The sequence below is a fragment of the Leptosomus discolor genome, chromosome 16 (genome assembly GCF_034619465.1).
Source record: "Leptosomus discolor isolate bLepDis1 chromosome 16, bLepDis1.hap2, whole genome shotgun sequence".
Lineage (NCBI taxonomy): Eukaryota > Metazoa > Chordata > Aves > Leptosomiformes > Leptosomidae > Leptosomus > Leptosomus discolor.
Genome location: NC_141406.1, coordinates 16,715,044 through 16,728,767, shown reverse-complemented (window position 1 = coordinate 16,728,767; position 13,724 = coordinate 16,715,044). Strand labels below are relative to the sequence as shown.

Genomic DNA, 13,724 nt, shown 5'->3' with positions numbered 1-13,724 from the left:
TAATATGTAAATTATATTAAAAGGAGGCATTGTTTAAAAAGTGCATATACAATAGTTGTGTTTGCCTTCTGCTTTTAGAAAGAAGGGGAAATGCTAATACAAATTTGACAGAAAATCTACACTGAGATGATAATTTAGGTTAATGTCAGAAGATGGAAAATTTAGATGGTTTGGGCTCTACTCTCTGTATGGCTGCTGTCCTAGTGGCATTGGTAGAGTAAATTTTTTTTTTTCCTCTGTGCTTTCCCTGTTTATATGACAAGAGCAGCAACACGGCTCCGTTTTTTATGTTGCACTTTGCTAGCAAAGGGAGCATACAGAGCTTGGAGTTATTATTGTGGAGATCTGAAAAGGATGCACTAACATATGTTCTTAGGCAAATCAAGGGCTGAGTTGGTGTTTCCTGCAGACCTCAGCTTTTCTGTGTTGTGCTGCAGCTTCAAAAGTCCATACCTGTGGTGCATGGGAATTTGGGTCCTGTATTTCCATTCGTGTGTGCCACTCTTTAAACCTTGAAGAATGCCCAGGAGAAGAGGAGGGGATGGGGTTGTTACTCTCTTGTATGCCTAACAGGAGGAGGTGATGCCATCCAGGGAAAATTTGACTTTAGCATGTGGTTGAGGTTGTGTTCAAAAACATTTTCTCTCAATCTGGCCGAGCATTTGTCACAAAGCTGTTGCTCTGTCTTGTGTCCATGACTCCTTCACCCTGCTGTTCCCCCTGCAGAGCCTGTGCCAGTAGTGAGACTGAGAGTGAAGCTGGGGATATCATGGACCAACAATTTGAGGAGATGAATAACAAGCTGAACTCAATGACTGATCCAACTGGCTTCCTGAGGATGGTCAGCAGGAACAACGTCTTGAACAGGTGAGAATACAGCACGGCAGCGTGGGGGTCGGGAAGCAGAATGAGACGTCTTGGTGATGGGCTTCTCTCTAAATTACAAGTCTAAGGGTGCAGCCAATGCCATTGCTTATGGTCTCCCTGTCGCCCTGGGTTGTCAGGGCACAGAGCAGCAAATTGGTGCTGCCCTTCACAGTTGCAGTAGCCATCCGTTCTTCACAGCGCAGGCGTATGGGGAACATTAAGCATCTCTCTTAGCAGTAAGGGCCGTCTGTTAGTACTGTGCAGCGCACTCCCCTTCCAAGCGGAGGGGCCCTTAGGCATTTCCCTTCTTTCCTTTGCTTTTGTGTTCGTGTGGTGCAGTGAGAATTTCTTCCTCCCTCAGGAGAGCTCTGCATCTTGCTTCTAGTTGGATTGAGAATCCATTACCACCTAGTGCGTTGCATGTGCATCCAGCCTGGGAGCTTTGGGTACCTGGTGGCCTCTCACTGATAGGTGGCCTTTGGGAGCTGGTTTTGTTCTACAGACTCAAGTGTTGGATGTGAGGGACTGAGAAGCCCTGCCAGCTCCTGGAAGGGCATGGGGCCCCATTGCTTCCTTCTTTAGAAACAGACATTTTCAGTAGGAAGGAGGCAGGACAGGGAGTGAAAGCATCATTGTGCCTCTTGGGGGAGGGAGGATGCCAAGCACAGGCAGAGACCTAGATAAGTATGTGTATTTCACTTAAGAACTTGGTCATTGGTTTGGGAGATGTAGAGGGTGGCATCTTCACTGCATTTCTAGGTGAGTTTTATAGCTTGGGTGATAGCCAGGAAGGACTTGTCAGCAATTGTTAACTGATAACTCTGTCCTGAGGGGCAGCCATTCCGAATTTGCTCTTCTGGCCAAGCGCTGTTTTTGACTGTCGGAATGATTGCAAGGGAACTCTGTTTTGTCCCTGCTGTCTGTGTGGTGTGGAGCTTGTAGCTCTCTGCTGCCCACTTACTATGGAAATACTTGTTTCTGTTGCTCTTAACTGTTGCACTAATTAGCTGGGAATATGCTGCATTTCCAGAGTTACAGGACCGTGTGCTAGCTCTGCAGTCTCCACTCATTTTCTGCCTCTTAAAACTTGCTCAGGTCTCTGTCTTTCACATTACTGTGCTGCTTAGGGCAATCGTTCAAAATGAAAATTGAAGACAGAATTTTTCCAGTGTTACCACTCCCGCAGTGGAGGGGGGCTGCATGATGCAACCCAGGGTTTCTGGCTAGATCTGTGCTCCAGCATGGATTGTGAGCACGGCATACCCCAGGCCTTTCCCAGCTGGAGGAGAAAATGCAATCCGCTTGCAGTGCTGTGAGCCATCACTGGAGCTTGTGAGCTGTAACAGCATCCCCATGAAACTGGGAGCTGCCTGTTGGCACCAACCACTGCCCTGTTTTTCTTTCCCGAATCCACATGCGAATCTGTTCAAGCTGCCGCATTGATGGTGAACTATGAGTACTTGCCAGTTTGGGATCAAACGGGCAGATCCCCAGAATTGCTGAGATATGTTGCTAGTTCATCAGGCTTAGAGGACAGGAGAATGCTGCTCTGATCACAGGGGGAAAATACGATCCAGTTCTACTCCAGGGAATGCTAGTCCTCTCTGCAGAGGTCAGCCGTGTAACACCTATGTCTCTCTGCTCCATAGGAGCCAAGTCCATTACCTTGAGCCCACATCCAGGAGTGCCTTACTCAAGTGCCTTGTCAGGTAACTAGTTTGCAGCTTTTAGGAGTTGTTCAGGGATGGGGCAGCTTTCTATGACACTGCTGTGTGGCCGGCCTGCCTGCCTGCCCACCTTTGCCTGCAGATAGGAGCATACCAGGGGACTCTGGTGGCAGAGCTAATGCTGCCGCGTCTGTTTTGCACCTAGCTTGCTGAGCCCTGAATTCAAGGTAGATGCTGTGGTCCTGCCCAAGCCTTTGAATACCTCCTGTACTTAATGTCTGCTCCAGTCCCATAGGTGATTGCGCTGGAGGCTGCAGAGTCTAGAAGGGCCCTGTAGAAAGCATTAGCTGGCCTGTTGCTGTACTGTGTGGTTCTTTATAATTCAGGTGTGTAGAGAGTGGTGTGGCTCACAGCATGCAGCACACCAAGCTTGGGACAACAAGGAGACATCCTTGCAAGAGCCCTGAAGCTTCAGGAAGGAAGCAGATGAAAATCTGCATGGAAGAGAGCAGATTAAGAAATAAAATGGGAGCATGCAGCATTTCTGTGCACTGGCCTAAAGCTCTAACAAGGAACCGTAAACTCTTAGACTTTGGTTAAGCAACAGAATTGAATGCTTTGCTAGAGCGCAAGCTGTGATCCTGGAACTCCGGACTCCAACTCACCTCCTCTGTGCAATGGCTTTTCTGCCAGCCAGTGCTGGAGGGAGTTCATGTAGCTGTAGGTCAGTGCTGAGTGGATTGTTGCTGCTGTAGTGCTTCAGAGGGTGGTAAAATTGTGGCTCGCAAGCAGTGATTGAAGGTATGGCATCTGCTTGCTTTGGCCTCAGCACTGCAGGGGACAAAAAGTGGGGCCTGCTTGTTGCTGAGAAAAAGAGCTCGTCTTCCCTACTGCCAAGGCAGGCCCTGCATTCCTCACGTGGGGCCTGAACGCGTGTTCACATCTTGTGCTTGAACGTTGGAGATCCTCAAGGGAGTTTGCATGGCTTGGGGCCAGTGCAAGTTGCCTCACGCACAGGAATTGCACATGCTGTTAAGGTCCCAAGTTAGAAAATGAGGCCCTGGAGATGCTGGGACTGTTTGGAGCCATCCAGTCTCCATGTCTGGTGGCAAGCGGGTGACTGAAAGGAAGCCCTTGGTTTGGGATGGGTGCCCTCTGGCTGCTGTCATCAGGTAGCCTGGCTTTTAAGCAGCAAATATAGTATGATTTTTTTTTTTTTTCAGTTCTGCTTAGAAAAGCAAAAATGAGGGAGGTTCCTCCCTGCTAGTCATCTTCTGCTCCAGCAAGGGAGTTGATCACGGCCTGCGCCTGAATATAGCTCCCCCACCTTTTCTTTGGTCTTTCCACCATCATGGGGATACAGTTTGTCCTCCTTCCATATACCTGCAGAAAACAGGAGAATCAACCCTGACACTGCTCAAAGGGTAGAATATCTTCCTTGAGGGCAATTTTTGCAATGCAGGGTGGTGAGAATTTGTAAAAGGCAAATTGGGAGGTAAGGAGGAGTTGGGAGATGTGAATCACTACTGCCAAGGCCTTTGCTGTCTCCCAGCTCCCCTTTATGATTGCAAAGAGCTTGATTTTTTTCCCAGCGAAGTCCGCATGGTCAGGTCCATGGCCAGTCCTACAAACATAATTGGAGATTTCCAGAGAAAGCTCAGTGACCCAGTAAGAGTAAGGACTCCATGGACCCAGCCATGGGGAATCTAGCAGAAGGTGGTTACGATTCAGATGGAGCCTCAGCAGCAGTATAAACGTGGCTATCGCCAAGGTACTGTTTCATCTTGTTTTACTCAGGGTTTCATCCTGGTGACCATCATGTGGTGTCTGAGCTATCTCCCCTTTCCTCCTGGTGCAGGGTCCTGCCTTTGTGTTGATTTTGGCCCTGTTGGCTGTGCTTGTGTTGTCACACAGCAAGGATCAGCTGCTCCCTAGGGAATGGGGAGCTGGGGCAGCGGCAAAGCCTGCAGGGCAGGGGCCACACCAGCAGGACTCCATCCCGCAGTACCCAGCGAAGTGAGCAGGGCAGGCCTGGGGATGGCAGCCAGAGTCAGCCAAGAGTCCAGATCATCAGGCAAGTGCCTGGTGAGAGCAGGTCTGAGGTCAAGCCAGCTGTGCCCAGTGTCCATGTCAGGATCAGGTCTGGTGGCAGTCACTGGGGTCAGGCAGAGCCCGCTGGTGGCTGTGCAGGTCCATCAGGAGAGGGCAGTCTGAGGGGACGTGAGGCAGCAGGTCAGGCTCTGGATCAGCAGGGTTCATGGGCAGGCATGGCCGGGGCTGTGGTGGAGCTGGAGGCGAGCATACCTGCAGTGTGGCTGAAGCAGAGACCAGGGCCCAGCTTCAATGGAGCTCCTGGGCCTATGGGCAGGACATGTTGGTGGAGGCCCCAGTTCAGGCTGGTCAGGGTCATTAAAGCCTATTAATGCCTGCAGGGGCCTGACAGCTTGCCCTGGAGCGCTGTGCAGCTGACCCCCTCCGGAGCAGAGGTATGGGGGCGTACCAGGGGTGCTGGCTGGCCCAGGACAGCGCGAGGTCTTTGGAAGGCAGACGGGAACGTGATGTCTGGAGAGCCTCTTATCTGTCTGGTTCTCTGCCATACGGGCTGCAGCCTGTAGCTGCCCAAGGACAGACCACACAAGTAGAGAGCGCTGGGTGGTCTGTGGGTTTTGTGCAGCCACTGGTGGGTTCTGGAGATAATTGTGGATCCTTGAAAGCATCCACAGGGAGCTCATATCTGAGTGTTTTCTGGAGCTTCCCACAGCTTGGTGTTGTCAGTGTGTCAAGGCCCTGAGCGTTGGTACGGGGCTGCATCTCTAGGAACCTGGAGTCTTTTTGAGGAAGGCTTGCAGAGTGACAGGCCTGATCCCTTGTCCTGAGGCTGTCAGACCACTGCAGTGTGAGTCTGACTCCCAGCCCTCCTGAATGACTGTGCTTGGTCTTGAGTAGTATTTGACTTGTCCAGAGTCCTAATGAGTGCCAAGGCAAGGGCAGCTCTGGGCTGATTCTGGTGCGAACCCTCCTTCCTGCTGGGCCCAGCCGCGTTCATCCTCGGCAAGCAGAGCCAGGCGCTGTGAGGCTGGTGGTAGGCCAAATCGGTCTGAGTGCAAATCTTGCATGACATGGGCTTCCACCCACTTTCTCTGAGGCTGTCATGGGATCATTGCTTTGTTCTTCCATCTCCGAGACAAAGGGCAGAAGCAGTTAACACTGATGCATGCAGGCAATCCTGAGTCCCAGTTCGCGCTGTTTCCTCTGCTTGCTGCAGGTCAGGCTGCCTTACACAAAGGGTTATAAACAAGCAGCACCACAGAGGCTTCCAAAAGAGAGATTTTACTGTTCTGGAAATCAGAGGACCCCTCTACATTGCAAGAGCAAGGTAGAAATGATCAGTGCAGCATCCCAGAAGCCAGCGCTGGTGCTCTGCAGAAGGGGTGTTTGGCCAAAAGATTCAAAAATCTCCCTCTTGTCACATTGAAATCACCTGGACCCAGATGTCTGACAAGCCACCTGGAAGACCATTTGCACTGGTCTGGGAGGAAGGGAAGTGGACTGGCCAGGGCTCCAGGTCTGCTCAGTTTACTACAAAAGAGTTCTCTCCATCCCTCCCCCCATGGATTTTCTCACTCTTCTTTGTGTACGCAAACACACAGGCAAGAGATGTGAAAGATTTATGATACTCCCTTGGTTTTGTTCTAATAAAAAGCAGTCCGAGTGGTGAAGGAATAAATCTAGAGCTGCTTGGCTGTGAAACCAAGATGAAGGAGGCTCTGCTGATTAGAGTAATCAAGCCCCTATTCCCTGCAATAAATTAAAGTCGCTGAATACCGACGGTGAGGCTGGCGAGTGCCACCTGCTGGCACATGGCCGCTTCTTGGGCAGTCCGGGCTGCTGTGCCTGGACTAGGGCGCTGCGTGCTCGCTGGTTCCTGGGTAGACAGAGGGGTATCCCTGCCCTTCTAGAGCGGTGTATCAGGCAGGATGTACTCGAGGGGTGTGCTTTGAGCACAGGGTTCAGGGCACTGGAAATGCTTGACATTGGGAAGGCACAGTTTTGATTTCCTGATCTGATTTTAAAATCTCTGCTACGTAAAGTATGGAAGCAACTGAGCACTGCAAAGTGTGCCTGGCTCAGCTGCTGCAGTGAAGCTGGGCAGGGGGTCCGGAGGGGAGCAGATAGTGCTGGTGCTGCGTCCACACTGATCCTGCAATGAACTTGGTGTTGCGCGAATCACCCAGTCAAGGTTTCGGCAGCTCTTGAGCAGGAGCAGCGGGCTCGTGTTTTCACCAGTAGCTCTGCATCGGAGTGCATGGGCAGTTGGGCACACGGCTTCTCTTTGCATTCTTAAATTACTCCTGCTGGACCACAAGATGTAAATTCCTTGTTAGTGTGCAGCGTGGGTGGTAGCATCGTTTTTTCTTTAGAGAATAGGTTTTAGACATGACGTGACCTGGGTCTGGAGACTGATTGCAGCAACTGAGGAGAGAGAGAGAAGAAAGAAATTTTGTGAAACTGTCTGTTGGTATGTTTTGGAAAAGGTCATGGGTATGTCTCAGGCCTGTGGTTTGTCAGTGGTAGGAGGAGTGCACTTGAGTGCAATGTTTTGCTCCTTTTGTCTTCTCCTGCACGTTGGTCTAATCTGGTAGTATGAAGAGACACTGTGCCTATATATGTGTGTGTGCGTGTATCTGCTATAGGCATATATATACACGTACACATGGCTATGTATGACTCTAGCAAATATGCAATCAACTATTAATATGTCTCATTGATTAACATATCTGTTGTATGCTGAGTTTTCTTTTGATTTCCTGGATGTGTAAATACTTTCAGCTTTTAGTTCTTTCGTGCGTTGATAGGCAAGAATCGATCCAGGCAAGAAGTAAAAATAAGGAACAAGGACGAGGTGTTTCTTCAGAGTAAATGTTCTTAAAAAAAGGACGTTGAAGACTAGTGTCCTGATATAAGGTGTGTGAGTTTGGTTGTGAATCAGGAAACTTATCTCTGCTTTCCTGTTGTGTAAATTGGCAAAGGCACATAGCATTGGAAGGCATCTGAGAGGCTAAACAGCGCTGTGCTCCATAGAGACCAGGAATGGAAGGAGGCTTTCTTGGCACAGGAGCATCAGAGTATGACCTGGACTGGGCTTTCATGGAACCCTTCATCGAATGCATTTGGCACCTTGAGGGCGACGGGGCATGTGTTGCCTCATGGGTGGCCTTTTATGCTTGAGATTGTTGTGTTCATTACTGGGCAGCCCCAGTGGTGACACTGGTTACATTTCAAACCTTGCACTACCATTGCTGTTTAATGTCTTATTTCCTTCCCTGCCTTTATTCTTAAAGGCCCACCTGTTAAAACTTCCTGGAAAGTTATCCTTTTCATATAAAATGGTTGCTCATGGCACCAAGCCAAGGATAACCTTTCTGGGGAGCACAGCTGCTGGATTAGTGAGACCAGAATGGGGCAACATCATTTCCTCAGCAGCGCAATAACTTTTTGTAGCCATGCCAGTCTTCTCAGAGTGATGGTGTTTGGTGGCTGTTGATGCCGGGAGAGCATGTGCAGAACTCTGGGTGTTTCAGAAATGGGCTCCAGGTCAGCTCTCGCATCTGACTTCATGGAGCTATTCAGAGAAGTGGCAGCAAGTGTGGGCATGATCTTCATGTCTTGTTGTTCGCTTGTCATATTTCCGTTTGGTACCGTGCTAGATTAATTGGCGCAAAACCCAAGTGCAAATCTGCCTGTGATTGTAGTCAACTGTTAATGGGTCTCATGTTTTCCCACACACAGCTGCTACACGTGCATACGCAGTAAAAATTGTGAACAGCACTTCAGGCACTTGAGTTTGTAGGGGAACTCCATGGCAATGTAATATGCTGTCTGCAACTGGTTCACCCTGCCATTACTGTCATTGCTCTTGCGGTACGAACCTGAATGGGAGAATAAAGCCCTGCCATGAAGCATCTTACAGAACAGAGTCCTCTGGATGGACAGTGACTGGCTACATCATTGGTGTTATGAAGTCAGGGCAACCTGTAGTGGACCTCAGATTTCTGCAACTAACCTTTCATTTGCCTTTTGCCCACAGGAGCTGTCAGAGCATGACCAGTCTGTTCAGCAGTACCATGTCTCCTGTGAAGGATGGAACATCATCTCTTCCAAGGAGGCAGACTTCCTTCACCAAACCCCCACTCCGTGCGCTCTACGACTTACTGATAGGACCTATGGAAGGAGTAAGCCCTTGGCATGGAAAAATGTAGAAATTTGCTTACCAAACTACCCAGTCAATATGGGAAAGCAAGAATAGACAGCTTGGGGATTGTAGTCTGAAATGTGGTGGTTTTCACTTGGTCTTCCCAGCTAGTGAGACTAGGTGTGTTGGGAGGTGGAAACAAGGGGTGTTGCTGTTGACACACTTCCAGGAAGTGTATCCTCAATTCATTAATACTAATTTGCAAGCTCAGCAGCTCTGTCTAGAGATAAATAGGTCAGGGGATAGAAGAAGCAGTACCGAGAGCCCAGCGGCACCACTAGCCCACCCTGTGCCTCCTGCTGCCATGCAGTGCCGTGGTGGCAGCCAGGCAAGCTGGGCCCTGCTCCCTGTCCGTCCCGGGGCTGGTGCTTTTGCGAGGAGATGGACGTGCTCATGGCGGGTGCCAGCAGCAGCGGGTGGGAGCTGTGCTGGGCTGGTGGGGCTGTCAGCAACCCGTGTGGGTCACTGCTGGTGTCCCAGCGCTCGGCCCGCTCGGGCCCTGCTCTGCGCGTGGCCAGGGTGCGCTGCCAGCGTGCGGGTGGAGGGCGCGGGCCCTGGCGGCGTCCCACGCTGGTGGGTCACGGGGTGGACGCAGAAGCAGAGGGAAGCTGCGTGGCGCCGTGTCCTACGGCAGCCCCAGCCAGCCCGTGCAGGAGCGGCAGCGTAGCCCCTGGTTCCCATCTCACGGAGCAGCGGCAGGATAAATTAAAAAGTCCCGTCTCTGTCGCGTGGTATCACTAGCTGGAAGTGCTAAAGTCACTCACTCAAGAATTAGTCTTTTCTCAATTTGTGTCCAGCTGAATGAACAGATTGACATGTCATGAGTCTGTCGTGTGAGAGGGAAAACCAGCTCTACCTTGGGTTACTTTAAAGGCTGTTTGGGTGCTTTAACCTTGTCTGCAGAAGTCACCTCCATTGTGGAGGCATAACCTTTGTGAGCCTGAGCGTTTGTTAGCTCCGTCAGTCTGCCATCCCGCAGTCACGCCGTGGATCTTGGAGAGCAGGGCCTTCTGCTCTAGAGACGGCGTGTGCGTCCTCTTTGCAGGGCGAGGCGGTCAGCCCTGCTTGTGGGTTTTCTCTGTCATCTTCTGCAACGCTCTTGAGAAGGCTTCACCTGGGAGTTTAACGCCTGCCTGCACCTGGTGTAAGTTGGTAAGGCAGGCTGGAAGGAAATCCGCCTGGGGAGTCCCGGGAACCTGCTCCTTCTTCCTGGCAAGGAGACACTGTGGTTGGGCACTGCTTGGCAGGTTTGGGTGCCTGAGGCCCAAAGTCAGCTCCAGTAAGGTACTGTAGAGCTTGGCAGGGCTTTCAGAGAGCGCAGAATTAGCAGCTACAGGGTCTTCACTGGCCGCTTCCTAAGAAGGTGTGCAGTTCAGGTCTTGTGTGTGGTTTGGCGGTCCTGTTGTAACGGAAACTTCCAATTTGACACTAGCTGCAAGTGAGGGACCCATCCGAGCCAGCAGCTGGTCTGACCCTGCACAGCCGTGCTGCCCGCGAGGGAGCGACCATTCTGCTTTCCACCTTCATGACAAATGGCCAGTGTAGCCGGTGTCACTCCTGTGAAGTAGAGCACATGGTCCTGCGCTTGAAAGTTCATGCTTTTCACCTTTTTCTCACTGAAGAGATTCTTTTTTGTTAGAACTCACCCTAAAACTGATTCTTGGAAACATATGAAACACAAACGATCTTAGTTTTATTTCTGTTTCTGTAATACACATACAGCCGTTGTGAGGAAAAAAGATACTAAAGTGTGGGGGGTTTACATACGAATTAAAAATGCTGCTAGGCACATGTCACTGGCTCAGATGCTCTTGTGCTGCTGACAGCTAAAGCTCCTGGAGCAGTAAGTAAAATGGAATATGTATTAAAACAAAAAACAAACCAAACAAAAAAACCCCAAAACATTTCTGGAAGGCAACAACTGCCCCAGTGGAAAGCTGCTGCTTGTCAGCTCGGGCTCTGCAGAAAGGCTCGGTTGAAGGGAGGCTAGTAAATCGAGGTGCAGAGCACGTGTGCTGGTTCACCTCAGGCAACCAGTGCCGGGGAGGCCTTCCTTGGGGCTGCTGGGGTTGTAAACAGCGTGTCAGGACGGAGTGGAGGTGGTTCGCAGGAAGGCTCCCAAGAGCTGTGTGTCAGCCAATGCCCTGCATATCTGTCTGCAGTCTAGGGGGCAGGATGAGCTCCAGAGCTGCAAGGAGGACAGAAGAAACAGCCAGAGGTCAGCAACTATTTTTAACTCCTTTTAAATGAAGATTTTCTTATCCTTTGGCAGTTTTCTTTCCGCTTCAAATGGCAAGAAGCCTTTAAAAGCACCTCACTCTGTCTCTTCAGCTTTCTGCTGCTTGACATTCATTCTCCCTCATAGCTAACCTGTTCTCTGGTATTTCTCTCTTACTCCAGGCTCCCTTTGGAGGAGACCACTGCACTGATTTTTCTGTTTCTTTAGTAGCGTTCATTCATCTTTGCTGCTGCCTGAGAACTAAAGATTGAGACTGACTGTAAATTCCTGTTATTCTTTGATGGCTAGTGAGATGGGGTCAGTGTATCTCAAATTAATGTCAGCTGTCAGTGCATCACAGTGCAGTCTGGAAGTCTGCTCCAGACAGACCTGAGCAAGGTGAAGAGGAAGAATTGTCTGTTAGGATCAGAGTGCGTTTGTCTGAGTTCTGTATATGAAACTTCACACAAGTAGTAAGATTCACCCATAAAATGCACAATATCCCTTTCTTTTCTGTTGCACTGTCTGATTATCAGACGTGGCCACACTTCAGGATTTTCTGACATTACTTGTGCACGCCTCTTGTTTCAAAAGTCTGTGTTTCCATTAGACATTTCATAGTAGTAGTTCACTGTTGGCAGTAAAAGAAAGAAGATTCTTCTCTCCCCTGTTAATGGGGACTCAACTGAAATGAGGATGCTCTAAAGCAGGCATGTTAAAGGGAATAAGGTTTGATAAATTACAGAAAAGATGTAGAACATGGATGTTATTTCTTCCAAGAAGATTGTGTCTAACTAGCACCTCAGAGGTTTTGGTGGTTATTATTTATGAAACGTAAGCCATGTGTTTGAAAAATAGACTTCCTTTACTGCTCTTCTGTTGAAGCCCCAGTGTTTGCAGCAGGAAGAGGTAATGTTTGGAGGCATTGGAAGCCAGTTCAGAAACCCACTTGGAATGGAGTCAGGCAGTTTTGTCTTCATTTGCTGAGCAGCCTGAGTAGCTGTTTTTCTCCCATCAGAACAGATGTTTGCTACATCTGATGGCAATTAAAATGGCTTAAAATGAAAATTCTCAAAAGTATTGAGAATCTAGAGACAAGGATCAAGTCCTGCATACTAGGTCGTTGCCTCCGTCCTGCAGAGAACACCGCAAAGTTAGCTTGCCTTTGGGAACATCAGGCAGTCCAGATAGAAACAGAACACCACTAGTTGAACCGGTTGTCTCCAAAACGATGTCAAGTTGGGAACTGGTCTCATCCTAGCTTGTGCTAAAAGTTTCCTCTTCAAATGAATGAATTATTTGCTAGACCAAGCTATGGCTGCTGCTCTAGCTTAAAGGTGTAGACTTGCTTAGAGATTTACTGCTGTTTGGCATGAGAGTCCTTTAGGCTTTTTTTTATATGCTGCAAGTGTTTAAGCCGGAGCAAATTTCAGTGCTTTGAAGTTACTCTTTTCCTGGGGTGATAACTAGTTATTTTTATGATACCTAGATAAATAAGAGTGAAATTCCCACAGTTACATGGGACGAGCAGCAGTTGCCACTTTTTGTGCCCAGCTGCGTGTTCCCTATTTGTTAATCTCTTTGCCTCACTTCTCCATCCGTAAGATACTGTCTGTTTAGGTGTATTTGTGGCTCTGGGTTGATTACAATGTCAAGTGTCTTGAAGTCCAGGTCATAGACACAATCTGTCTGTGGATTCCTATATAGGGAAATTGCTATTTTGAAATTCAATATCAGAAAGAATATTCTCTTTCAAAGGATAAGGTGGTAATAATACTGACCAGACGTAGGTGGTTGGAGTTAAAGACTTTATGCTGGAGCAGCAGGCGTTGCTGTACTGCGGTGAGGCTGGGCCCCAGCACGCTTGCTGAGGCTCAGTGTGACGACCGAGGCCCGTGCAGCATGTCAGTGCGCTCAGGGCTCGTTCATCTCGACGGGATTGTTGATGCACAGGTGAGCAACGGTCCAGAGCTGTCCGATGCCCGTGTGCGTTCACTGTCACCGCATCCATGTTCACACAGAGCGCAGTTCTGGTGTGGATGTTTCCGGACCTGATGTGGGGTCAGACCAGAGCCTGATGCTTGGAAAGTGCGGGCTGGGGCACTGGTGCAGTGAAAGGGCTGAACTGATTCTTTCTTTTCTTTGCAGGGCTTGATGCATTCCAGTGGGCCCGTTGGCCGCCACCGCCAGCTGATACTGGTTCTGGAGGGAGAACTGTACCTCATTCCTTTTGCTCTCCTGAAGGGCAGTTCCTCCAACGAGTACCTCTATGAGCGCTTCAGCCTCATTGCAGTGCCGTCCATCCAGTCGCTGAATCCCAGCTCCAAGGTCTGGCATTGCCTTATAAAGCCTCCCTCGTGGAGAGAAAAACTCTGTCTTTCCTGTGGGGTGCAGGTTCCTATACATGCAAGAAAAGCAGCAGCTCTGTCCTGCTACACCAGACACAAGAGTAGAACCCACAAATATACTGCCCTCCTGAGGCACTCCCAGTTCTGATGAGCACGTTGAGCACCATGGCTGTGAAGCAGATTCTGATGTAGTTCCTGCAGCACAAAATCACAGCCCCGGGCATGCCAGGAAGGGCAAGGGGAAGGGATCATTTGGATTTCCTCGTGTAAAGGATGGCATGTCCTGGGGCGTGGAACTACATGGCAGACTGCTGAAATGTAGGTGTTTGTGATCTGTGCTGAGCTTCCTTGGCAAGCTGTCTGTCCTATCA

The 13,724-nt window shown here is 49.7% G+C and overlaps 1 protein-coding gene across 2 annotated transcripts in view; it reads left to right on the top strand.

The window, feature by feature from the left end:
• The window catches only part of TTC28 (tetratricopeptide repeat domain 28), a 178,634-nt gene that overhangs the window by 153,586 nt on the left and 11,324 nt on the right, over positions 1-13,724 (top strand). For both annotated transcript variants that reach the window (XM_086473965.1, XM_086473966.1), the window contains exons 13-15: positions 727-867; positions 8,623-8,767; positions 13,154-13,333. In XM_086473965.1, the coding sequence (XP_086330091.1) occupies positions 727-867; positions 8,623-8,767; positions 13,154-13,333 (466 nt within the window). The remainder of the gene's footprint in view (positions 1-726; positions 868-8,622; positions 8,768-13,153; positions 13,334-13,724) is intronic.